The 26,511-nt window shown below is 39.4% G+C and overlaps 1 protein-coding gene across 4 annotated transcripts in view; it reads right to left on the reverse strand.

The window, feature by feature from the left end:
• The window catches only part of ADGRL3 (adhesion G protein-coupled receptor L3), a 780,978-nt gene that overhangs the window by 475,213 nt on the left and 279,254 nt on the right, over positions 1–26,511 (reverse strand). For 3 of the 4 annotated variants that reach the window (XM_058667263.1, XM_058667264.1, XM_058667262.1), the window contains exon 4: positions 16,937–17,131. The exons of the other annotated variant lie outside the window; for it this stretch is intronic. In XM_058667263.1, coding sequence (XP_058523246.1) covers positions 16,937–17,131 — 195 coding nt within the window. The remainder of the gene's footprint in view (positions 1–16,936; positions 17,132–26,511) is intronic. 4 annotated transcript variants of the gene reach the window in all.

The raw sequence follows: 26,511 nt of genomic DNA on the forward strand, positions 1-26,511 counted from the left end.
GGGTATGTGGGGAATGAAGTAAGTTGGAAGCTTTTGTTGTTTGTTCCTCAGATACATTAAAAATAAAGAGACTACTATTGACATTTAATTCTTTTTTTCTCTTGCTAAGAATATCAGGGACAGTGTGTATTTTGCACAGTAAGCTATCTCATAGGTAAACCTTAACAGACTTTTGAATATAAGGATTTGACTTAAAATGTAATTCATTGATATTGGATGTTTCAAGAATTGAAGAAGATCCCAACCATTTTCATCACACATGGAGAATAAGAGTATTACATATCCTAGAGGAAAGTTGGAGCTCTCCAGAGGAGAGAAAAATTGCATACAATGGCTTCATCTTCTGGCAATAGTGAAGCCAGTTGAAGACAGTTTAAATGTAGGTGAGAAAGAACTACAAAGGCTGTTACTGAGAATGCAAGCAAGGAGTTTCCCAGGAACTGTAGGTACTGTCGAAAGCTAACCCAATCCTAGTATGCTCCCAGATGAGAACTCAAGGCACAGAAGCCAGACTCCCAGTCTTGGATTGAGGGTGCATGTACACTTCACCGACTGGATTGTCACAAGAGCACGAGATAGAATTCTGTCCTGAGTCGGGCAGAGAAGTCCTTATCAATAGTAAACTCTATCACCTTTCCTGTCGACTTGCTTATTCTTGTTGCAGGAGAGCTAGCCTTCCCCTAATTAATTCTCCTTTTAGACTGTAGAGATTATGTGCTGCACCTAGTCCTGAGAGAGCAAATCCCTTTCCCCTATGTTCTCTCTTCTTAGCATCCAAAGGAACTGAGGCAAAGACATTGAACATAATCCAGTCCTCCTCTTCCAGCGGTGCTTTCATTTCATACTTCACTACAATTCCCCTAATCCCTACTTTCTCTTTGGGCTGCAGTGTATGCCAAGCACACAGCGGGTTTAAAATCCCTGCTGATCCGTTGAGACGCTACACAGTGCATAACAGAATCTGGCACGCATGTGTGTTAAGACCTTTTTTTCTCTTTTTTTAAATACAAACATCTAAATAAAACACAGCCTGTGCTTCCATGAGTTTTCCTCTGCATTTGAGGCCACTAAATCTCCTTGCTACTCCCATGAGTGCCCCCTTCATCTAACAGGCTTCATCCTAATTGGGTTCTGAGCGAACAGCTGGATTTACAGTGAGGCGTTAACCATCAGCTGAATTCCTTAGGCACACAGGCGGGCACACGCGCGCACACAGACCATCCTGCAGAAACAAGACTTGCAAACGAGTCCTTCAAGACTCATTTCTCACTCTGACCCCTGGGGTCAATGATGGCAGAGAAATCATTTCTGAAAAGAGCTCTATAGTGCAAATGCACAATCAAGACCAGCAATAATGAGTAGCTCTTGAAGGTCACAGCTGTGGAGCAGCTAATTGTAACTTGAAAAGCTGAGTTCCCAAGTTATTAATGATCTTGCTGATAAAGTTTTTCTTTTTCCACTCCAAGTCATACAATCTTTCATTCTAACTTTGAAGACAAAACAAAGAGCTACTCTGGCTATAAATATGAGGCTTTTCCCAGCTGCATACAGTCCAGGGTAGCTGACTGCCTCCCTTCCTCACACACACAGTACAAACTGTGATCTTCTTCTCAACGGAGGTACACTTTCACCACGATTACCCTTCAGGAACAGATCAACAACTCCACCAAGTGCTGTACTTTAGCTTGCTAACTCTTCACGCTTACAAAACAGAAGCGATGAAATTAAATAAGTCATTTACTCAGGGAGCCACAATAATCCTTTCCTTATGTTATCCGATATGGCAGAACACACCACCTTCACTGGCAAAGCGGACGCTACTTCACATTCGAAGATTTGGCTAAGGGAGGTGAAAATAATTCCACAGGTCAACAAAAGTATACTGGGTGCTAAAAAGAACTTCCTATTTTCTCAAGAATCAGGGGGCAAAGTGACACAGGTACAAGGAGGGCTAAGGAGCACTGTTAGGAAAGCAGAGAGCTCATCGCACAGGGCCTTCCTCCCACACGCAGCCCCTTCCCCAGCGGCCGTGTACACCACACCGCTCTGTGCTAGCAGCTTCTTCTCACGTAGGGTTTAGATCCAGCAGGATCTCACCCGTAAGTAGACAGGCTCATGCAGTCACACGAAGTAAATTCACAGTAAAGCCTTGCTGGTAGAGCTTGATTATGCTGTCTTTTTACCCAGGAGGTTGTTGGAAACTCTCACTGCAGCAAATCTCTGAAGTTCCCGAGGAAGCCCCAGAGGTTGCACAGAATGACGCAACGCACTCACTTCACCCCGGCCCGCAATCCGAAAACCCCAGGGAATTGGGGAGCAGCTTCCATGAACCCCAAACGCAAACACCTAAAGTTGGAACTGTAACCTGGCAGCATAATACTAGTAGCCCGGAGGAGTTGCGGGGCGGGGGTGGGGAGAATGGCAAAAGACAGCAAAACATCCACTGATTTCACGATAATTCAAATTTGTAAAGCATCATGCGTACAAACACCAGCTCATGCTATTTTTATTTGCTCAAGAGGCTATAAAGGCACGCATTGTGATGGAGTGGATAAAGCCACTCCACGGTGATGATGCCTGCCTTGCATAGGAGTAGGAGTTAGTGTCCAGGCTGTTTCACTTTCAATCCAGCTCCCTGCTAATGGCCTGGGGAAAGTAGCAGAAGATGGTCCACGTGTTTAGGCCCCTGCTACCCTGTGGAAGATCCAGGGGTGGGTGTGTGTGTGTTTCTCCTTCTCTCCTTGCAACTCTTTCAAAACAAGTGATAAACTATTATAGTAATTATCATGCCAATTTATTCTCTATTTTTCACTTGCAAGGTAAGGCTGGGGGAGAACATAAAGGAAAAGAGAAAGTATTGCCTCCTACTGTTTCACTCCATAAATGCCCACCAAGGGCTAGGAGTAGGACTACGTGGAAGCTAGGAGCCAGCTCAGTCTAGACTTCCCATGTGAGGGACAGGAGTCCAGGCACTTGATGCATCATTGCTACATCGTAGGGTCTGAATGAGCAGGAGGTTGGAATTGAGAGCACAGCCAGGACACAGACAGAGGGAAGGCTTCCCAGGGGCATCATCACCCCTATGACATGGAGAGATCACAGTGACTTGACTTTCTGCAGTACAATGGATGATACTCAAAACTCAGGTTGGGGCCTTCGTTGTGGTATAACGAGTAAAACCACCACCTGCAACAACCTTTGCATCCTACATGAGCACCATTTCATGTGCCAGCTGCTCCATTTCCGTTTCAGCGCCCTGTTAAAGTGCCTGAGAAAGCAGCAGCAGACGCCCGTGTGTGTGACTCTCAATAGCCACATGGGAGATTTGGGAAATCTCTTGGCTCCTCGTTACAACCTGACTCCCATGGAATATCTGTCTTTCCCTCTCTGTAATTCTATCTTTTGAATAAATAAATCATAAAAAAAACCCTTGAAGCCCACGCCATTAGATGCACGCACACAATTCCAATGACTTGAGCGCGCAGTGCTGTCTGCATTTTATATTTAAGTGCCAAGCATTTCTATCCACGTGCATGTGAATTTCCATTAGCTTCTAATAACAAATTCATTTCCTTCACTCTGACTTCTCCACATACTTTGAAAATTCACAAGCTTTCACCACATCATAGTCATTTCATCGCCTGTCAAATTTCCAGATACACCGGCTCATGCGGCATCACGGAACACTGGTGGTGCCATTCACACTTTGAGAACACCCTGATGGCCTAAGCGGGGAGACGACAACACAAGGCACCACCCCACCACTGCACAACTGCAGTCAAGACAAAGGGAAGTGCTCCTAAGGCAGAGTTCATCCACCAATGGTCCCTGATCATCAAAACCAAACTTCCAAGCCTAACATGAGTGGTGACAGAAACAATGTTGAAATAAACAGTATGAGGAAACATCCATATGTTCTATGACATTTTGTGTGTTCATTTTTGAGAAGGGAGCAAACTCTTACTATATAGTGAAAATTTTAGCTATGACCCTTAAAAGACCTATGAAAAAAACTGACAAATACCCTTCTATACCCGTGCCAACCTTTCTGGGACAATTCATGAGTTTATTCAATTTTCTCTTGGTAGATAATATTTGAATTTTCACTAAAGATTTTATTAATTATAGTCCATTATTTTCACAAACTCTATATACCTGGCTCATGAACCCTTGGAACTACATCATATGGAAATCTTCAATCACTAATTTACTTAGAAAGTAGTATTCTCTGCCAACTATTTAATTTAAAGCAGAAATAAAGATTATAAGCATAGATTGAATTCCAAGGCATAGAATATCTTGAGAAACATACATAGTATACCCCATTTAAATAAATTAATAGAAGTGCCTTCAGTTACTCAGATTTAAATGTCTCCATTTGCTTTAAATATAAATTAAAACTGTATTTTTTATACATTTCAAAGTGGTTGCTTCATACACGTATCCTAAATTTACACTGAGATTTACTTTTAAAAATTGATATATTTATTTGGAAGTCAAACTTTCAAAGAAGGAAAGATGGAAAGAAAGTGAACAAGAGAGAAGAAGCCATTACTTTTCCACCTATTGGCTCCCAGGTGGATGGCCACACGGCCAGGATGTAGACAAGCCAATGGCGTGGAGCAAGGTCCTCCATCCAAGTCTCCCTAGCACTTGGGCAAACTGGAGCTTGTTGCCCAGCCTTTCACAGGGAGCTGCACTGGAAGTGGAGCACCTGGGACAGGAACCATGTCCACACAGGATGCTCCCATCAGAGGCAGCAGGCTTCACCTGCTGTACCACAATAGTGCTCTCTAGAATTATTTTTAATTTAAAAATTACATTGGGCCCAGCACAACGGCCTAGTGGCTGAATCTTCACTTTATATCCATAGGGATCTCAAATGAGTGCTGGTTAGTATCCAGGCGGCTCCACTTCCTTCCAGCTCTCTGCTTGTGGCCTGAGAAAGCAGCAGAGGATGGCCCAGAGCCTTGGGACCAGCATGGGAGACCCGGATGAAGCTCCTAACTGTAGGCTTTGGATCAACTCAGCTCTGACCACTGCAGCTACTTGGGGAGTGAACTAATGGATGGCAGACTTTTCTCTCTGTATCTCTTTTCCAATAAATAAATAAATAAACCTTTTTTTAAAAAGTGATTTTTTTTTCCAGGATTGAAGTCCTGTGAATATTTACAGAAGCAAAAAGGCTTTTTTTTCTGTAAATGTCAAATAATCTTTGATTTGCTTGGACTTTACAAATAAAATATCCAATCCATCAATGCTATAAAAGAGATATATCCCAATTTACAAAGTCTTATAAATAGCAGACAGTGAATCAAAAATAATGTAAGTAGATAAGGATGATTTCAGGACAAAAGGTATAAATTGGGCCTCTCTGGGCAAATTAAGACATATGCTAGGTCTAATCTGCAATGTATGTTTGCTAGTGGTTTTAATTGAGAAAATTCAATCTGCTGTCTCATACAAGGAACAGGAGGGATTGACAAAGCTTACACATTAACTAAACACACCATGGAGGCTCAGTAACATCAGATCTAGGCAGAAGTCACAATTTTTTCTTTCCATCTCTCCTTCTCTCTGTGGATCTGCCTTTCCGATGAAAATCAATAAGTCTAAAAAAATCGGTCAAGTGCAATAGCCTAGTGGCTAAATCCTTGCTTTGCAACCACCCATATGGGTGTCGGTTCATGTCCTGGTAGCTTGACTTCCCATCCAGTTCCCTGCTTGCAGCCTGGGAAAGCAGTGGAGGATGGCCCGAAGCCTTGGGACCCTGCACCTTCACTCTCGTGGGAGACATGAAAGAGGTGCTGGCTCCTGGCTTTGGATCAGCTTAGCTCCAGCAATTGCTGCCAACTGGGGAGTGATCCAACGGAGGAAGGATCTTTCCCCCAGTCTATCCTTCTCTATGTGGATCTGCCTTTCTAATAAAAATGAATAAATCTTTAAAAAAAGAATTTACGGGCCCTGCGGCGTGGCCTAGCGGTTAAAGTCCTCACCTTGAAAGCCCCGGGATCCCATATGGGCACCGGTTCTAATCCTGGCAGCTCCACTTCCCATCCAGCTCCCTGCTTGTGGCCTGGGAAAGCAGTTGAGGACGGCCCAATGCATTGGGACGCTGCACCCGCGTGGGAGACCTGGAAGAGATTCCAGGTTCCCGGCATCGGATCGGCCCATTGCAGCTCACTTGGGGAGTGAATCATCGGACGGAAGATCTTCCTCTCTGTCTCTCCTCCTCTCTGTATATCCGGCTTTCCAATAATAATAAAAATCTTTAAAAAAAAAAAGAATTTACAAAATGTGTATATAATAAGGAACAAGCTGGTATCCTGCAAAAATAACACAGAGTAAATGGTTTATGGGCATGTTGAATATTAGTAATAAGAGGAGAACAAATAAGAGACTTACTGTGAAAGGCATGAAATTACTGTATACCTTAGTACTCATGAAGGCCAGGCTGTATCACCTCACAGCAGACAGTTCTTCACTGACTCTGAATCTACCTCCCACGATGACAGTGCACATCCTGTCTGACCATCATGAGTTCTCTGACAAGCCTGGACGGAAGCTTCAACCACTCAACAGATTGATAGTTACAGGTACAGCACGTGTCTGTAACCCTGCTCCTCTCCGCGTGAGTAAGCCCATGCTGCCCCTCAGCATCCTGCAACTACCGAGCTGTGGTATCATCAGAACACCGCAAAACTGCACAATATGGGGTTAAAAATATGATTCTTTCCACTCCCTAATGTGTATCAAAATTAGGTAAGTCTACCCAAACTTTTTTCCTAGTTTCCCATAGCTGTATCAATAAACTATGTGATTTTAGATTTATGGCTTTTTAAAAAGATTATTTGAAAGGTAGAGTTACAGAGAGATTTGGTGGAGACACAGTGACAAAGACCTCAGTGGCTCACTCCTAGATGGCCAGGCTGAAGCCAGGTGCCAGGAGTCTCCTCTTGGTCTCCTACATGGCTGCAGGGACTCAAGCTGGTGAATGATCCCATACCATTTTACTCAGTGCCTCTTCAGAGGATTGGATCAGAAATACAGAAGCCAGGATTTGAACCCTGGCCTGTTCCATCAATTTAACAATAGCATCCATTTAAATTACATGAACATCTCAGGAAAAATGCACATTGAGAACTCTTGGAAATATAACACACATTTAAACAGGGACAGACAGAATCATCTGCTGGATTGCTTCCCAAATGTCCTCCACAGTCAGGCCTGAGTCAACTTAAAGCCAGCGATACGGAACCAGGTCCAACTGCCCCCCCATGGATCGGAGTCATCATCTGCAAATTGGCAGGAAACTGTATTAGAAGCACCAGAGCCGGGACTAGAACTATGCACTCCAGTATGAGCTGCAGGTGCGCCACGTCAGCTTAAGTCTATCCACCAAAGGGCTTTCCCTGTGTTTAACTTAAAAGCAAAGTCACTACCTCACCATTTCTACATACACAAAAACAACCCTACATGTTTTCAAGAAGATTTGGAAGCCTTTTCTTCTACATTTCATCACTAAGTATCTGTCAAATAAAGATGGGAGAAATGCGAACATAAGTTAACCACAAGTAGCTATTTAGTCATCTATGCGGTCACGGATGTTTCTTTGAAAATGATTGATAATTTCCTATACCATAGGGGATTAAAAAACACACAATGCATATCTTCATAAACTCTTTAAATGATTCTGCTAGGATATCTTCACATTATACCTAGCTTTATTGTATTTAATAAAAATGAAATAATTTATAAGTATTAGATGATAAAAAGTACATTTTTCCTTCACAAATGAAAGATCAATAACTTTAAATAGAATGAAAAAAGTATTGCTTGAGCATTCCTGTTGAGTCTAAAGAATAAAAGGATTACTGTGTTTGGTTTTAACATAGAAATAAAAGTGGGTATAAATATATTGTGTCTAAAAATATGTGCAGCCAATGATACTAATTTTTTCATATTTCAGATTTACTTTTTAAAGTGAATTATGTGTGACAAATATTTTGGTGATTATATAATTTTTAAAATTTAGGCTGATATTTTTTAGCTTTTTCTTGTTATAGGTTATATAAAATAAATTCGTATTCATATATTTGTAACTTATTTTATAAATAGGTTAATTGACTAGTTGATTCCCAAATTTGTACCAAAAAATACTATAATCCTCCTCTACTTCCACAGTATTATACTATTCTCAGAATGGAAATTAAAACTTCATTTTCTCTTTAATATGAGTTCTCTCTAAAACTCATTTAGCTTGATGATTTCAATTAAGCTGGCCTAGACCAAGTAGGCACAGAGTGTTAAAAACCCAAAATCGAGAGAAATCACTAAACTCTGTCATATTTCCTCAATTCTATCCCATTTATAGCACTGACAAACCTAAGCCTCTGTTATCTGCTCTACTTCCACATATGCAATTTGAGAAAGGTCACGGAGTCAGTAATTTATCCACGAGAATCAAAACACTCTCGTTCTCTCACCCATTTAGCTCATGCCCTGTCATCATCCTCCCACATATGTATAAAGCGTCTGGGGCTCAGCATTAGCAAAGTCTGCCAGAGGGGAAAAGCTTAAGACAAGTTGAAAATTTCCCTTCCATTTACCAAGTGCATCACCCCTGCCTGGATTGCCTTCAGTGTCTTTTTACTGCCATCTTCTTTAAATGGAAGTGCATCCCCAGGATCGTGTCTGGCCCAGTCTCTGCATTAGCAATCTCGTCATTCCAGCAGCTTTATCAGCGCTACGTGGCAAACGCCCAGTTTATATCACTAGCATTCACTTTCTCTTCTCACAGTTTCAGGGCTTGCTTCTCATGTGCACCTGTAACTCAGTATTTCTAAGACCAAACTTGCCATTTTTGTTCTGAAAAGCCAAAGCTTCCTCTTGATGTTCTGATCCTGTGAATGGCACCACCCCAGTCAAATAGGTGTCTTTGATTTTTCTCTATGCTTCAGCTCCAACACCCAATTAGTAGCCCAGTGCTACAGATTCCAGCCCTGTGTACCTCTCAAAAGGCTCCTCTTCTCTCTAAGCCCATCGCTATTGCCCCAGTAGATACTCATTACCTTCTGCCCTACAGCAACAAATCAACTGATCTCTCTCCTACTTTCAAGTCCCCCTCTATCATAATTTTCCCCAACATAATCCTGGCAGGATCTGAACTTCAATTCTAAATAGAAGCTCCCAAAATTTCCTCCATTACAGACAAAATTATGTACAAAGTCTCTCCCTGACTTTTAAGACCCCCTACAAGATGGCTCCTAGCTACCTTCTCCATTTACTGTCACCCCATTTCTTTTCTCTAGTCCTTGCTGTTGCTAAAACCAGAGTATTTCACTCTTTCATGAAACTGTAACTTGGTTCACATAATTTTGTTCTCTGGAACATCCTCCTCCACTACCTCCCTTCTATGCTTTCAAATTATCTTCAGATGTTTCAAGTTAGTTAAAATACTACCTCACCTAAGAAATAAAGCTTTATCCATCCTCTTGTCTCCTCTCTACTCAACCCATATTGAGACTGTCATATCCTTCATTTAAAAAATATTACAGCATTTCAACATTACTCCAAAGCATAGAGCTACATGCACTATGTACTCTGGGTTTCATCAGCAACAGACAGGCGAGGTCCTTGAAGAAAGGACAAGCTGGGTAGAGGGTGCTATACACCTTACAGGCACAACAAATATATGCATGCATTATATTTTTTTCTTCCAAACATTCATACTCAAGTTTGAGTTACTCAAGCTGCAAACCAATGGGTGTGTCAAAATTAGAAAACGTATCTAGAATATAACTTTGTATGTTTGCCAATCTCAACAGAAATATGAATAATTAAAAATGCACTGGAAATTATTCATAAACCTTACATTATTTATCTCTGCTAAGATTACTGCAAAAATGAGATGTCAGAAAATTGAGTAAATAGTACCCAGAAACTTAGCAGGTTTTAAGAACAATATACTTTATCTTATTTAATATCAAAATATTATTTTAATCATAATACCAATTCATTCATTTTTTATTATTATATCTTGTTGATGGGATAAGAAAGATGTCTTAAAATCTGAGTTGCTGTCTTAATTCCTACATTCTGTGGCTGATACGGAACACAAATCTACGACAAAAAAGTCTATGTCCTCAGTGGACTTTTACACCAGCCCTTCTTTAGCAGTAAAGGCAAAATGGTGAAGAGGAATTAAAACTGAATTAAATAACTGAGAAAAAGGATTAGCCACTGGAGAGCAACAGAGAAAAGAATCATTAATTTAATCAGCTGTATTTACAAAACAGAAAAATTCTTGGACAAATTGTTGCATTTCTACGCAGAATCATAAAAAATGCATTTTATGAAATGCAGAATCATAAAAAACAGAATAATAATCTAGGACAGTATTATATTCTGAACATACCATTTTGCCTGCTCTCCCTTTTTATCCTAATTTCAGTTTTCTAATTATACAATGGGTGTTTCCTCTCTGTATCTGGAATACACTTTAGACAACTCTACACACTGACTCAAAGGGAAACAAAAGAAGGAATGATATTCTCTACCAATTTACATTTAATCTAAAAAATATGTCAGCGATAGTATGAAATTGGCCCCTTAGAACCATATATGCAATGCTCAGAGCATGGCAGATATTCAACAAATTAATGAAACAATTTAAAATACAGTTCACATGAAATTCCAGGAACAAAGTATTTGGGGGCATGAAAGTCAAAAGTAATATTATTTTCCCTTATTCATTTTCTTTATAACAAAACTATCTAAGACTCCCGAATACAATGTCTTTAAGTGTAGAAAATCTACAGTGTTCCCAGATGCAGAGTGAAATTGTGGTTTATAAGACAATACAGGGTTTATCACATATTTTTGGACTGGAATTAAGACCAAATACATCAACACTTTATTTTTCATTAGATACACAGAGAAACACTGCAAGTGGAAAAGAAGCAAAGTCCTAGAAAACATTCTTTAAGACATGATTAGGGCTACAAAATATTTTTTAACCTCAGTAAGTGACTTATTTCCTTGGAATCTGATGATCTGTCTTCCCAACTAATAGAACACTTTCCTGCCTGCAGGTAAGAATTCTCAAAAATGATAAGCAAAGAATGTATTTTACACATAAGAAAGACCTGTAGACTTGTCTAACTGGTAACTCATTGAAAGACATAAATAAATGTGGACAGGATATTTTATCTGAAATTATATCGTACTGTCATCTAAAACAAGAACGCTAACACAGCACTATGAAGGCCACATTATATTATGTTCCCACAGTAAGACTTCTATCCAAAAGGCTGAGCTTGTAAAATTGGGGTTTTCTGTTGCTGCAGGAACATTAATCTTTGTTCTTCTGTTACAATTTCCTTCATTGTCCTGCTACCCCAAGAATTCCTGGACTTCATCTCCATACGTTAGAGTGCAATGTAATAACAAAATTAGAAGCAGCTTTCCCAGTATGTTTGGAATACAGGAATATGAACATGAGAACATGCACGAGGGCTAACTCAGCACTGTCCTTCTAAACAAACCAAATCAAATCATACACAGAACAGTCTCATGATTACCAAGGGTCATCAGTTCTAGCCAATGAAAAACTCAAAAGGAAATAAAGGTAAACTGTTTAAGGCTGTGTCTGTACACACACATACACAAACATACACACACACACACACACACACACACCCCAGTCCTATATCCGTGAAATTCAAACTCAAAGGAGGATGGGCACTATTCTGTCAAATTATCCAAAGATTTATGAAAGTGGCTGAAAACTAATTCAATTATTCATCAACATTTTTAGCTGAAGTAAAGGGAGGTAGTCTAAGACACGCTAATCAGCCAAGGTAAGGTTTGCCTCAGGTGTCCCAGTAAAAGAGCATGGGTCCACGAGCTCCCTAAGAGTTCATGGACTTCCATGGGGCTGAAGGTCAAGACAAGTGTGTGGATATAGACTGAATGAAGAACAAATGTGCTACCTAATAACCTTACCTACCTGACAGAGGTTTTCTGGATGCCAAAGAATTTCAAGCATCCTATATTTAATTCTGTGTGTGTCCATGCATCCATGTCTTAATATCAAATTAGTGATTTCACAGTATGCAAAAGAACTGGGTCCATTCTCAAGTCATGGAGTGACAAGCAAAACCATCATATGTAAACTAAAGGAGGTTTGTCATCATGGCCTTGAAGCTCTGACTCTAAACTCACCTTTTTACCTTCTTGGATCTCTCAGATAACAACATTAACCATTTTCACAAGAGAAAGCACCACTTTAGCCTGTCATCAGGGAGTCTACTATTTTAATAACCAGTTTACTTCAGCACAAGATAAAACAAGGGTCAATTTTTTTTTCAGGCACTGTCAAAAGACATAGAGTCCATTTTGGTTACTGTCTCATTGTTGTGTGTACTATATGGCATCATTAATGAACACAAATATGAACACAATGGTCCCGTTTCTTTCCAAAATTTGCTATGAAACACTGTACTAAGCACAGAATGAGCGCCAAATAGATTAGGGCTTGGCAAGACACCAGAGCTTAAAATTCAGATCTATTCTTGGCTCAACTAGGTATTACTGATAAGTAGAAAGAACTGAATGAAAATTCTAATAGACACTCTGTGTTTCAGGATATTTTATCACCCTTGGGACAAAAATAAGATGCCTAAAAGATGAGTCATACTTTTTCTCCTCTTATTTAATGAGAATAATTTATGTTCAATACATAGTATTTTAAATTGTCTCTCTTTTTTTGTACTTTTAAAAGGGATCTTCAGAAACTTCATGGAAAATGTTTTAAAAATACAGATTTCAAAACTTTTTGCCTCAAGATAAAGTCACCTCTTGACTGCACTTTTGCATGATGAATGCTTCAGGATATCTTCATAACTTATTCATGTCATGGGTGATTAATTGTTGCTAAAAGATGTGTTTTTATCTGAGACAAATGTTTGGCTAACAACATCTTCATTCAGCACCCTTCATCATTTCCTCTTATGTTAGTAAATCAGACAACCATTCCTCATCTCAGCCTGAGACTTGACTTCCCGTTTTTGAACTCTCTCTCTCAAATGCAATGCATCCCAAATCCTGTCCATTGGACCTCATCATTGCTACAGTCAGAGACTGCTTTGGTAAGGATCATCAAGATAACAAACTCTCATACTTCTTACCTGACCCAATATAACATAAACCAACCTCATTCTGATGCCTTCAGTTCCTTCTTCAAGTGCATCACTCCTTGTTTAAGTCCTCTGAGATCAAATTAACCTTTCCTTCACTGCTGTCTGGAAGAATTCCCAGCTCCTTATAATGTGATCTCGGGCTCTTTCAGATTCTTGACCATTTCTCCAGACCATTTCCAGACAGATGTCTAGAAATAACTTTGTGAACGCTCATCCACCAATCATACTGAACTAAGCTTTTATCCTATAGTTTCCTTGGCTTATTTTGGTGTCTACTCTCACATATATACTTTGCTAACCACAGGTTGTCACTTAGGTTGCAGTTTAGAGATACCATTCTCTTCGTGAGTATTTTCTTCCAACCAACAAGACAAATTCACCACCACTCCCAACACCTTCCCCTCTTCCTCACACCTCCTGCCAGTATTCTGTGCTCCCTCCTACAACAGCTATTCCTGGATAATGTAGGGGCCCTGGGCCATAAAATGAGAGATTAGATAAGGGTTACTGATTCCACCCAAATATTAAAATGCAGTTTCTTGAACATCTGAACTTAGAAGAAAGCAAGTTTCAGTTGGTGACTGGTATGGTGGTCATCAGAAGTGGTGAACAATTACAGCTGACATTCACTTAGAATGAAAATGAGGCCAAGGAAGCTGCTGCTGGAAAGACAGAGATGAACAGAAAAAAAGAAATCGTCCCAAGGAAAACAAATGTCCCCAACAGTACTTTCTGATCCATCAGATCTGAACCTCCGGAGTCTGTATACTTCCCTAAGAACTATTCATCACTAAGACATTTTTCCTACACTTAGTATTCTTCAAACCACACATACACTTCAGTTAATCACATTTTTACAAATAATACCTCTTTGGACTTGAGTGTAGATGGGAGGCGTTTTCAAGCTAACATTTAGCACAGTGTCTCGTAATGGCCTCAGGAGATCAAATCTGAGGGCTCTAACCTTATCTTCCCAGCTCTTAGGACGGCAGTCAGCCTGCATCTGTCCACATTCAGTTTATACTATTAGTAAAACAGATTAGTGGAAGAATGAAGGAAGGAACCTCCATCAGTGAAAAATAAGTTTAAAAGATGCCTTCCATTCACAAGAATAAAATCTTAAATGACTTTTCTCCCACTTTGTAATTGCCATGGAAGCATTGCCATCAGTAAATATTGTACCCTAAGATTAAAAAAGAACATGAAAAAGGTATGATATAGTTTCTTGCGCTTATCAAAAAGGACTGAGAATACGAAAGCCTCTTGTAAACGAATTTTGCTTCTTACAGAAATTGAGCTTAAAAATGAGCACACAGCCCCTAAGACTTCAGGTCAGGCTTGAAATGCCTTAGCTACTTTCCACGGGGAGAAAAATATCAATGAACCTAGCACAGAGTATGGCTGCCTTGTGGCAGGGTGATAGGTAGCTCCTTTCTTTGTACATGTTTATGCATCCACCTGAAAATCACAAATAAACAAAGGACTATTCTAACTAACAAATCTTGCATGAAAATTTCTTTAGCTTCTAGGGAACGCCTTAATATCTAGTCATTAACAGTGTGATTTTCCCTCAGAGTTCCCCTGTGTTAGTAAAAAGCAGTCTTGGAAAAACATTTCATGTCTAATTCTTGATGCTTTGCTGGAGTCCGGTGACACTTCAGTTTCATATGAATCTACACCCTAGCCTCGCAGATTCTGCCAGTTATCAAGAGTCAGATGAAGTTAGAGAAGAGGAATGGCAGCATTTAATTGCAAATCCATCAAAGAGGCTTTGTTATGCTTTTGGCACGGCTTATTTCCAGAAGCTTAAACTTGAATGCTTGGCCATCTACTGAATAAAGGTTAGCGTGTCAAAAGTCATGTCAATGCTATTTTCAAATCAAAGTGTTACAACAGTCAAATCAGCCTTTATTCATGATATTTATTTCCGAATTTTATATTCCTAGTATTTTGTTCCTAGAGTAGAAGTTGCTTTTGCTTTACAAAATGTGAAGTGAGGAAGGGAAGAAACTTGAGTTTAGCAACTTCGAAATTCTCCATTTTGTTTCAACATAATGTGGCTTTCTCTTGTTGCCAATTTCTTTTGATTGTGTGGCTAGGCACTCTAGCTGTAGGCGCCATCTTCTATAACAATAAATACTATGGCCCTGCGATATTTATTTATCATTCTTTATTCTTTCTTTGGGGATCACTCTAAGATAACCTTCAGTTGATCTCAGTCTCACTGATCCAACTACTTGGCACAAAAGCAGCTCAGACAGCATTATGACATCCAACTGACCAATACCACACAGTAAGCTCCTTGTAAATTCCAGGCCTCCTTTCTCAGTCTTCACTTACAGGGCCCTGTTTCCGTCTGTGTACACCACAGATTACTGATACTATGACTTTTTGTCATGAGGGAACTGTCAACAGGTGTGGGTTGTGTAGGTGCTGCATTTAAACATTTATAAAATTCACCAATAATGGAAATCTTCATCACAATACTAGAAATTCCAATGCATATACATGCACCGGAGTAAAATATTTCTTATTTTCGAACGTAAGTAAAAGGCAAAAATGATGAAGAAACCTTTGTGATTACTGAAGCAAATTCCTAGCAGGCTTAAATGGGTAATACAAAACAAAGCAGAAAGAAAATAAAAGTTCTTAAAGGATATTTAGGATACTGTCTTCCCAACCATCCCGGCTGAGGGTGAAAAGCTCATCTAAATGGGAAAATTAAGCTACTGATGGGACCAAGGAGATAGAGCAGCTGGTACGGGAAGTTCCCCCTACAGATAGCTTCCAGTGTGGCTGCAGTGACTGGACAGTCAGACTTAACTCTCATAGGTCTCTTAAATCTCAAATGGATTAATGATTCTCCACTTAGTTCCTGAACGGAAAGGAAGTGTTCCAGAGCATTCTTTCATAGGGACCGGAAAGTTCTCAGGTGGGAATGGGGACAGTACTTTGCAGCAAGACTGGATACTTAACTTATGGTTCTCAGCCAAATGCTCTTCAAGTTGTGAAACAACAAAAACAAAAACGATAATTGTTTTATTATATTCCCTGGGGGAAATTACAGAGGTAAGAGCAACTGGATGCAATTTTAAGACTCAAAAGAAAAATAATACATTGCCTACATATTAGGTGAATTTAAAATAAAACAGAATGCACTGGGAGAGAATATGCATTGAGTGCTGTCTAAATACGTGACCACTCAGGGGCCTCCAGGGCCGTATATCACTCAACGCACGCACTCCTTGAGAGCTGCGGAGACACTTCCCAAGGCTGCCATGAACTAAGAGAATTACCTCTAAAATTACCAGTCTTTCATTCATTTATTTTTTTACTCTAAATGATTACACATAATTACTAACCAAGATAGTTCAATCATAATATCAAAGCCTTATTAGTTTCCATTGACGAATCGTTAAAACCATATCTTTAAGACTTTAACAATCTTTTTAGTTTCACAGTAAGAGGAGACTGATAAGTGTAGTTTGAAGTTCCCTCTGTGCATGCAGAAGTATTTTAAGAGCTGATCAAAAAACTGTAAATCTAACATGTCAACCATAATAATCAGGCATCAACTTGGGGCAGACATGCATTACCAAAGCAGCTGCAAGGACTCCACCAAGGGGACACCTCAGCCACAGGGTGTGGACACAGGACTGTCACATACAGAAGCCGACACATCGGGGCCCCTGCCCGGCCACCCCCGGCCCCCTGTGCCCCACCGCTGGCCGCACCTTGGGCTGCAATCTGCGCTCCTTGGGCACGAACTCCTCTGGAGGTTCCTCGAGGCCCTTGTCCGCGATGAGCAGTGGCGCGCTCGGCTGCAGGCTGCTGGAGGAGATGTCGGGGCGGGAGAGCGCCTCCTTGGCCACGATCAGCATGTCGCAGGGGAGCAGCGAGGGCTGGATGTCGCTCACTGTGCTTGCCACCTGCGGGGACCGACCGCAGGGCGCACCATGAGACCCCCCGCTCACTCAGGCCGGCCCCTCTCTGCTGCCAGCCACAGCCGGGACTCCAGCCAAGCCAGACCCTCAACTCGCACTACCCGCGAGCCGAAGTGATGGCAGCGGCCGGTCCGTGCTGTGATACTGTCCCAGTTCAACACCATCTTACTTAACCTCATCCTCATATTTAGCAATAATCGGAAAGTTAGACATAATTATTTAAAGTAGCGTAAAATACCTGAAAAAATATAAATGTTATTTATATGTTCATAGGTTTGTAGTATTTAAATATGATTTATGGGCAAGCATAACTATGTGTAGATAAAAAATACTAGTTATTGGACTGAACTGTCTCATGGAGACACAGTGTATGGAAAAGGAAGTTTCAGAAAGGTTTTTGTTCACTTTTTTGACTTAGTGTAGGGTTATGTTTTTGGCGGACAATTTATTCATATGTTTCAGGTCACTGAACACTTTCAGAAGAACTATGATACGATCTGTGGAGGACATTCAGGTGAAGAGAATATACAAACATTCCTGTCATTTACAGTACACAGTGGTTTTACTGACAAATGGTACATATTACATAAATGAATAAATATGGAAGACCGAGACAAGAATGAGAAAGCAAAATTGTACACATGATTCTTTAAAAAATCCACAAAGCAGTCACACAGTCTATGCCATGAAAAACAGAGCTATTTAGGTACAGTATTTTTTTTCATGAACTGACACATAACATATACATTTCTCTACACTTTTTGCAATTTGTGTCACACGAAGGAATGTTCATGAAAATGACCTGCCAACAAAAAAGGGTAAGACCATACAAAGAAAAAAATATTGCTTTACATAGATATTTTAACATAGTACAGCATGCATGTTTAATCACACATTAGTAATGCTCTATGGTTAACATTAAACAGAAGAGAAAATAGGAAAATCAATAATGCAAGAGAATTTCATGATCGGCTTTCTAACAGTGGAAGGCAATACAGTAGTGCTAGAATTTCTTGGCATATTAAATACCTGCAATTTAAGTATGGAAAAGATTCCTTTTGATTCACATGAAATAGTAAAGCCAGTATAGAAAAGAGCCATATCAAGGACCCTATGAAACTCATCATCCCAGATGGAAAACTTTGAATGTGTGTCTGAGACATTGCCCTGTAACAGCACATGAGCTCATTCTAATGCATGACTCCTAAATCTGTAGGCCAAATCTATTCTGACAGCCTGTGTGAATGAAAAAGTTGCTGAAGAAGAAAACACATTCACAACTAAAAATGTTGTGAGAATCAAAACCTAAATAATTGCCACCTTCGATTTCCCAGCCTAATGTTGTCTTTCCTTGTCATTTGACTTTTAAAATATCCCTCTCCTCCCTGCTGAAAATGACATTGGGACAGATTATCAAACGTACTGTCCCTAACATCTCTATCACCATGCAAGGAAATTAGCAAAACATTATCAAGAAACTGCTATTCTAAACGCATCAGTGACAATGAAGCTGACAGCATTTATTCTCAGCTAAATACACTGGCGCATTTACAGAGATGAAGAATGTACCGATCGGTTCATTTATTCCACACCTATTTATTGAGTCTTTATCATTTACCAGATCCTCTCGCAGGTGCTGGAGAGTTTGGTGAACAAAACATACCATTTGCAGGAAGCATGTCTTGTAAGAAAAACAGAGAACATATAAATTGATAAATGCTATAAAAAATCCATTGAGATAAGAGGATCAATCTCAGGAAATAAAAATAGATTGACTTATAAAGGATACAATGACTTTTTTTTTATGAAAGACTCATCTGTAGTAAAAGTTAAGCAGATTTCAGTGGCATCTGAAATTTTCCGACAAACAAAAACTAAGACTGAAGGTCACTGCAACCTCCTGGACAGGCCTCTTCAGGATCCAGCATTTTCTTCGATAACTAATGCAACGGCATAGGCTCTCCCTCCATGGGTAAGTGCTTGGACCCAGTGCTGGACACCAGCTTCCTAAGCCCGACTCTGGAGTCAGTAGTAAGGGCTCAGTAGTTGGTTTCCTGTTACCCATGTGAAAACCTAGATTTAGTTCTGGCTCCTGAATTCACCTGGCCCAATTTGGGTTGTTGTGGGAATGTGTAGAACGAACCAGTGCATGCAAGGTGCCTGTCTGCCCCTCCCTCCCCTTCTCCCTACCTCTCAATAAACCGAAAACTTAAATGTTGGTAAAACAGAAGAATGATTTGAAATAAAATCAGAGGTAAGCATTAGCCAGACAATGAAATAACGTGAAGAGTTTCATTTGGGGACAATCTGGCACACTTAATAAAATCCCTGGTAACAAAAAGAAGGCACAACAGGAAGTGGCTTTGGAATAGTGATCTCTTCCAAACTACAGGTCAGTTTCTAGTAGGCATAAAATGATAATTGTCTAAAGCATATGTATCATGGAATCGAAGCACTGTTGAAAAACATAATACTGTCTACACCTCAACGCAAGGATCTCAGTATAATTAACAAACAAGCATGTGCTCCAACCAGACTTAGAGAGTAAGTTACTGGAGCTCTGGAAAAAAGTATAGTCTGGATCAGGGAATAAAATGATTTCATTGGAGCTATCATCATGAGAGGGTTAAGTCCCCATGTATAGTAGTATAAGTTTGGGCTGATCCACTCCCAGTCCAGTTATTTGCTCATGCTTTAATGAAGATAGTGGGGGATGACACAGGGATGTGGGATCCTGCAACACCTGGATGGAGTACTGGGCTTCACCCTGGCTATTGTGGTTATTTGGGAAGTGAACCAGAGTGGAGAATCCACCCCATCAGTCCCCTGCCACTCTCCCCTTCATTTTACCTCCTCTGGTGCTCTTTCAAATAAATTTATTTGTGTGAGTGTATGCACTTACATACATATATGTACACACATATGTAAAATTCTATGGGCTCTTTTAAAAATGATTACTATTTTATGATATAGTTTCATAGGTTCTGAGATTGCTTTTTACACTCCATCTCTACCCAAAATCCCCTCACCTACTGACTTCCCCTATATTGTTACAATGGGATAGTCCTTCATACATAGTCTTTAAGTCCATCATTCTGCTATTTAAGTGTATCCTGACACGGTATATATGGACAATGGCAGAGAGCCTAGCATTCTATCATCAAGATATTTTTAAAAGTTTCACTGGAAGTCCATTTTTGATCTGGAAGTAGAGATGCATACTGCATTGTATCTTCACACCTCGCTATGATAGTCTCTATTACTTTTAAAAATCATTCCATGGACTGAGACAAAAGAATGTCAACAACCAGGGGGATAAGTAGACTTTTAATACTTAAATTGGAGGAAATGAAGATGCTGAAGTATTTTCTTAGTCAAAGCATCATATGTCTACAGATCATACTCCCATTTAAATTCACCATCTGAATGAAAGAAAACAGGTGTCATCAATCTGCAGCAATAAAATGGGATAGATTGCTACACTATCTAGCTTGAAAAGGACCACCAGAACAAAGCTCAAATTTTAACTCATTAAAAAAGACCTTTCTACAAGTTAGACTTAAGATATTGTATAATTTCTTAGAATAAATGTATTTGAATTGCAAATATAAAGCTAACATGTCTTCCCAATGCTATAACAAAAGTCTCAAAATAAACATGGTCATCCCAGATCTGCTGTTCCATTAGAGGCACAGACTCTTAAGTGTGGATATATTCCTTCAGCTCACATGTGAGACAACAGCCCTCAGAGCATGCTTGCCAACAATCTCCCAAGCTTCATGTGAACAGGTTATGATCCAAAATTCATGCAGTCCTTGGGGCACAAACACATTTCTTTAGACAAGGAAGGTGCTATACATACTGTGACCTTGTATACACTGCATATGCAGAATACAAAACATATCTAGTTATTAGTCAATGGAACATGTCTTAGGTGCCTCAACACAGATTTCACATCCTAAATATCTATTCTTCTCAAACTTCATGAACAGAAAGGATCTTTTCAAAGTAATTGTAACGATCCTCTGTAAGCTGGAGACACTCCCTTCATACTCTCTCCTTTTCAGTTCAGTGTACAGCTCAGTTATACACAATCTTAAGAGTTCTGAAAGTAATTTTGGTTCTGACTCCAAGGGCGAAGATAAGGCTAACACATCCTGTTCTTTCTTTCTAAACTTCCTCCCTGAAAGAACACATTGTTTCTATATCTTTTAGAAAATATATAGGTTTGAAAATAGCATGAGATTAGTTATTTCAATTTTATTTTTTTTTCAGGGAGGGTGGAGAATAGCAGGGAAGAGGGGAAGGGTAGGGGAAGCTGGAAGGAGAGATTAGTTATTTTTAAAAGTATGAGTTCTTTTAATCTTATATCACATTTATTACTCATTTACTAATATGAATTATCACTCTATCTGAATCTTCCTCTAATTTGCTTAAAACTCAGACATCTATATGATTTAAACAGATTTTGATTTCCTCATGAGCATACATGAAATATGAAAGCTACTACTGAAATAATGAAATATTGACTATTAAAATAATCATGACATTCAACCCTTCTCCATGCAGTCTTTCAGAAATCGAAGGCCATTAGCCATCGGAGTATAATGGCTGAGGGTGAACACAAGGCAAGCAGTAAAAAAGGAAAAAAAAAAAGAAGACTTACATAAGAGGGAAGAATCTCGAACCACAGGGCTCATATCATGGAACTGATCAAACACTAAAAATACCAGAATCCAATGGCATCTACTTTGAGATCAATACTGCTTTACAATTAATTTTGAAATAAACAAGCTTCGTTTCTAGCTGTCTCTGTTTTCTTGTTCTCTTCAGTTGAGGAGCTATGTAATTCATTAAGTTATTCTGCTTCTCCCTCCACCAGCTCTGCATCACAACAGTGGCATCTCGTACAAGATGGGCTGCAGTACTTATAAGACGAAAGGAAGGCCACTGACGCAATGTCCCCCAAGTCTGCCTATCAGAACGACAGTGACCTTCTCAAGTCACATCCTTTGTGTTTTAAGACAATATTTCATGTTCTTTTATTAGTTAACCAACTATGTTGTGTTACTATAAATCTAAAATGTACACTGACTGAGCAATGGCCCTAGTTTGCATATTCATCTTTCACCTTTATCTCCTGATTACAATATAATTATAGTCCTATGTATGCTTACCTGCCTAATCCTTCACTTGAGTTAGCCTACCTGAGACAAAATTCCATCCGTCACTCCTCAGGATCTCCAAATCTCATGACTTTCTAGTGCATTCTTCCCATAATTTTATCAAACTTCTTACATTATGTGTGGGGTTTGCCATCGCAAACCCATCTTTCTAATAAAATACACATAAGATGTGTATCTCTTTTGAGTTCCAAGGTTTGAAAAGATAAAATTTTGTTCTCTTCCTTAATTCAGGATATTTAAAACCTTTTTATTCTCTCTCTCTCACTCCATAAAGAATCTCACACCACAGCACTCATATTTTAATGGAACTGATAATCAAACACTAAAAAAACAGAATCCAATGGCATCCACTTTGAGATCAATACTGATTATATATATATAATACATATTTTATATATGTATATATATACATATATAAAATGAAATATACCAGCTCAATCTTAATATGCTGTACTGAATGGTTTTCTTTTACTATTATTTAACTCAGAGTTCCATAAAATAAAATACACACTCAAGTGCCTCTTGGCCAGAAAATGTTTCAGAAAATTTTTATTCGAGTTTCTCTTCTAACAACTATCTGAAGTGTTCCATTTGAATGACAGCTGAGTAAAAACTTTCCATCTTAAAATGACCAATACTACCACCTATGGCTCACTAGAATGTTAGGGGTATTCACTGAGCTATTGTGCACAAAACTGCTCAGCTCACTGGGAAGAGCTATGAATACACCAGAAATTGTACTCAAGCAGTTTCCACAGCAAATGGTTGAGGGGTACTAAATGCCTAATCCGACTTCAGGGCATCGTGTATATAAGAGCCAGAAAGAGAAAGGAGAGGGCAAGGCAAAGACACAATTGCTTTCGTTTCCTCTCTGCAAACTCAAGAGGCACAGCCTCCAATCCTGCTTCTGTTTATGACTGACAGGTTTCATCTTCCCCCAGCACCTTCACATTTGGACAAAGAAAGATGACTGTCTCTTCTGCTTCCTCTGTAACTTGTGTGTAAGATATAGATAATTACTTCACAGGCTGGGAAGGAGTCTCTAACACTGTTTACAAAGGTTCTGATTCAAATACCTGGGCAATGAAGCCACCAGGTACACAGCACTTAAAAAGATCTGTCCTTCCCCCAAGGTTCCTCATTTTTCTCTACACAACACGGCTCATTACAGTAAAACAAAACAAACAAATAAACTTCTCAGAAGCCTGAACACTCAAGTTTACAACTGCTGAAACAGTAAAAAAGTCAAACACTAGTTTATGGATACCGCTAAAGAAAACTGTAATGACAACGGATTATTTCATAAAAGTGATTTCTATCTGGCATTTTATATGCCTTGTAACTAGAAATAAATCTGCAGATTTTAATGGCGGCCAAAGTTATAACACTGTGATTTAAACATCCCAAACATTTGTCAAAATCAGTATGTAGAGAATTAGGTTTGTACTAGTGATATATATTTACTGAGAATTTGGTTTCTGAACAAAAAAATATTTACTTATTCAAATTAAATTACCATATTTGACAGGAGTGATCATGAATGGTTAGTTTTCATGTGCACCTAAAATCATCTGCCTCTCTGGAAACCAGGACAAGTATTTAAATTCCTGATAACAAAAATAAAGCTTTAGAGTGTATTACTTGGCGCGCAACTGTTGTGGCATAACGGGTTAAGCCATGGCCCACAACACAGGCATCCCATTTAGCACCAGTTTAAGCCCCATCTTCTTCACTTCTGATCCAACTCTGTGCTAATGCAACTGGGAAACCAGCAGAAGATGGCCCAGGTGTTTGGGTTCCCAGATCTACACGGACGACCCAGGAGAAATTCCTAGATGCCAGCTTATGTCTGGTCCTGCCCCATCTCTAGTGGTCATTTGTGGAATAATTCAGCAGATGGAAGATCTCTCTCTCTCTGTGTCTTATAATTTTCAAATAATTTTTTTTAAAAGCAGAATCATTTCATTTCTCTATTCCCCTGTTGAAATGTATTACGTTTCCAACATTACGGAAGCTTTCAGAACACTCTCTCTTCAAATCTTAACAACTGTGATAATGGGGTACTCTTCCTTAATGACACTGCCAATTATACTTGATGTGTGGGCAAAATCAGCAAAAAAAGACTCCTATTTGACAGAGCTATGTCTTTTTAGTGAGTTCTGTCTCCCTGTGCAGTTAGTAACTGGCATCTCTGAGGCAGTTCAGAAGAATGAAAAGGTTTTTTTTTTTCCTGTTTTTCAAGGTAGAACTAGATTCTACTACCTAGCCCACTCCACAACACACACAGAGTACCAAGTACTGGTTAACAACACAGTGCATACATTAACAGGTTCAAATGTCAAAATGGTCATTACATTATCTTGGTGGTATATTCACGTGTGATGATTATCGGGCGCCTACTTAAAAAATCGACAGGGTGTTTTTTTATCTGTCTGCAGAGGCACAACATAAGCCTGCAAACAACAGCCGCAGTCTATAACACATCTGGACTGGGACAGGCGTTCCAGCCGCCCAGCTAATGTGCAGCACCTTAACGGCCTCCTTTAAAGCAATTATGCAGGGCTCCAAGAGGCAGAGCTGCACTCCAGCTGGTACTTAAAATTTTGTGTATTGTAAGTTTTCATGTTTAAATCTTGTGTCCTTAATGTTTGCTCTGTATTCACCTACTTAATGATCAAAATGGGGCAAGCATGGGTCACCAATAACTAGTCAGCATCATCGCTGATTTGTAAGCAGAGTTGCAATAAGACATATCCCCAGTGTGGTTCAGGCAGTGGTCTGATTAGCACTTCCACCGCACCTCTAGCAGCTGGTGAGGAATGTGTCATGTGTGAAAGCAGACTGCTCTTCTTTAAATACAAAAGCTTTTATTTTAACTTTACCTAATACTGGGATCATTCCCCTCATGTCATCCATCATTCTCTAAAGCATCAAAAACACCAGTCTGTTTTAAAGTCAGCTTAGTCCAAGAAGAAGAATGCAACATCGCAAAATACTGCTTCTGTTGTGTAGATTGTTTTCAATCTTTACATTCACTCAAGTTAACGATGTCTTTAACTCTCCTTGTTGGCATAAAACTAAAGATATCAAAGTGAGGGTATATATGTCACTAACTCTTCAATTTCTTCAAGCCTGGAAACAGTGAACACAGGGAGTTATATTGGGCTTACACTCTAATTAAAGGCAACAGACTTGCACTCTGAATAGCTTTTCAACACCCTTTAACATTTTTTTGAATGCTGATCTAAGCTTAAGATGTTCATTAGTAACTCATTAAAGATTTAGTTACAGTCCAGTGGGTGAGTCCTGAACAAAATGTTAAAATGAGAGTGTATAAAAATGTGTAGACTCATAATTGGAGCAACTGTCACATTTGGGGATTAAGAATATACAATGCGATCTCTGAAGCTCACTATGGAGAGCAGGTGACCCCAAGGCAGAGCTACACTCGAAGTTTTGCTGAGTACACAGGTCATTTGTTTTTCAGTTTTAATTCCTGAAGGTATGCTTTAATGACCTCATTCTTCCAGGATTAAAAGAGTGACGTTTCATGTTAGAACTTTCCTATACATTATTTCATTTAATCCTCATGGTGTAACACAATCGGCCTAATTGCCCTTTCAACAAATGAGGCCACTGTGACTTCACTTGGCAAGGCTCTGCATCTTAGAAGTAATGGAACTGCAGAAGATTTTGCAGCTTCAGATCTTTCTACTTCACACACGAAGAACATCCCGGTTGGGGTTCAAAGCTGTTTGGATCGGATGAGGTTGACATGCAGTCCCAGGAATTCATGTAAGCATGCTTTGGAAACGTATTCTCATCATCCCCCAGATTTCTCAAGATTGCAGGAACTCTCCAGGCTTACATTCATAAAGAAGTTGTTACGTTTATCTATCTCTCAATCCATTCTTCCAAAATAGTAATAATTCATATCAGGAAAATGTGAAAGATGGTAACAGTACAAATATTCTAGGAACCTTGCAATATAATCTTAAAGTTCCCCACAGATATCCACATGTCTTGCTCATTCGCTCATTTAAACATATGATGTGAATTCAGAGGACAATAATACACATTATATGGAAAATTGAAAGTGACACAGAATTCATAATGTTCCAGAGATGAACTTCAAGTTATATTCAGTAACTACAAGAACTTAAGAGACAAAAAACAGCC

This window comes from Ochotona princeps, chromosome 7 (assembly GCF_030435755.1).
Source record: "Ochotona princeps isolate mOchPri1 chromosome 7, mOchPri1.hap1, whole genome shotgun sequence".
Lineage (NCBI taxonomy): Eukaryota > Metazoa > Chordata > Mammalia > Lagomorpha > Ochotonidae > Ochotona > Ochotona princeps.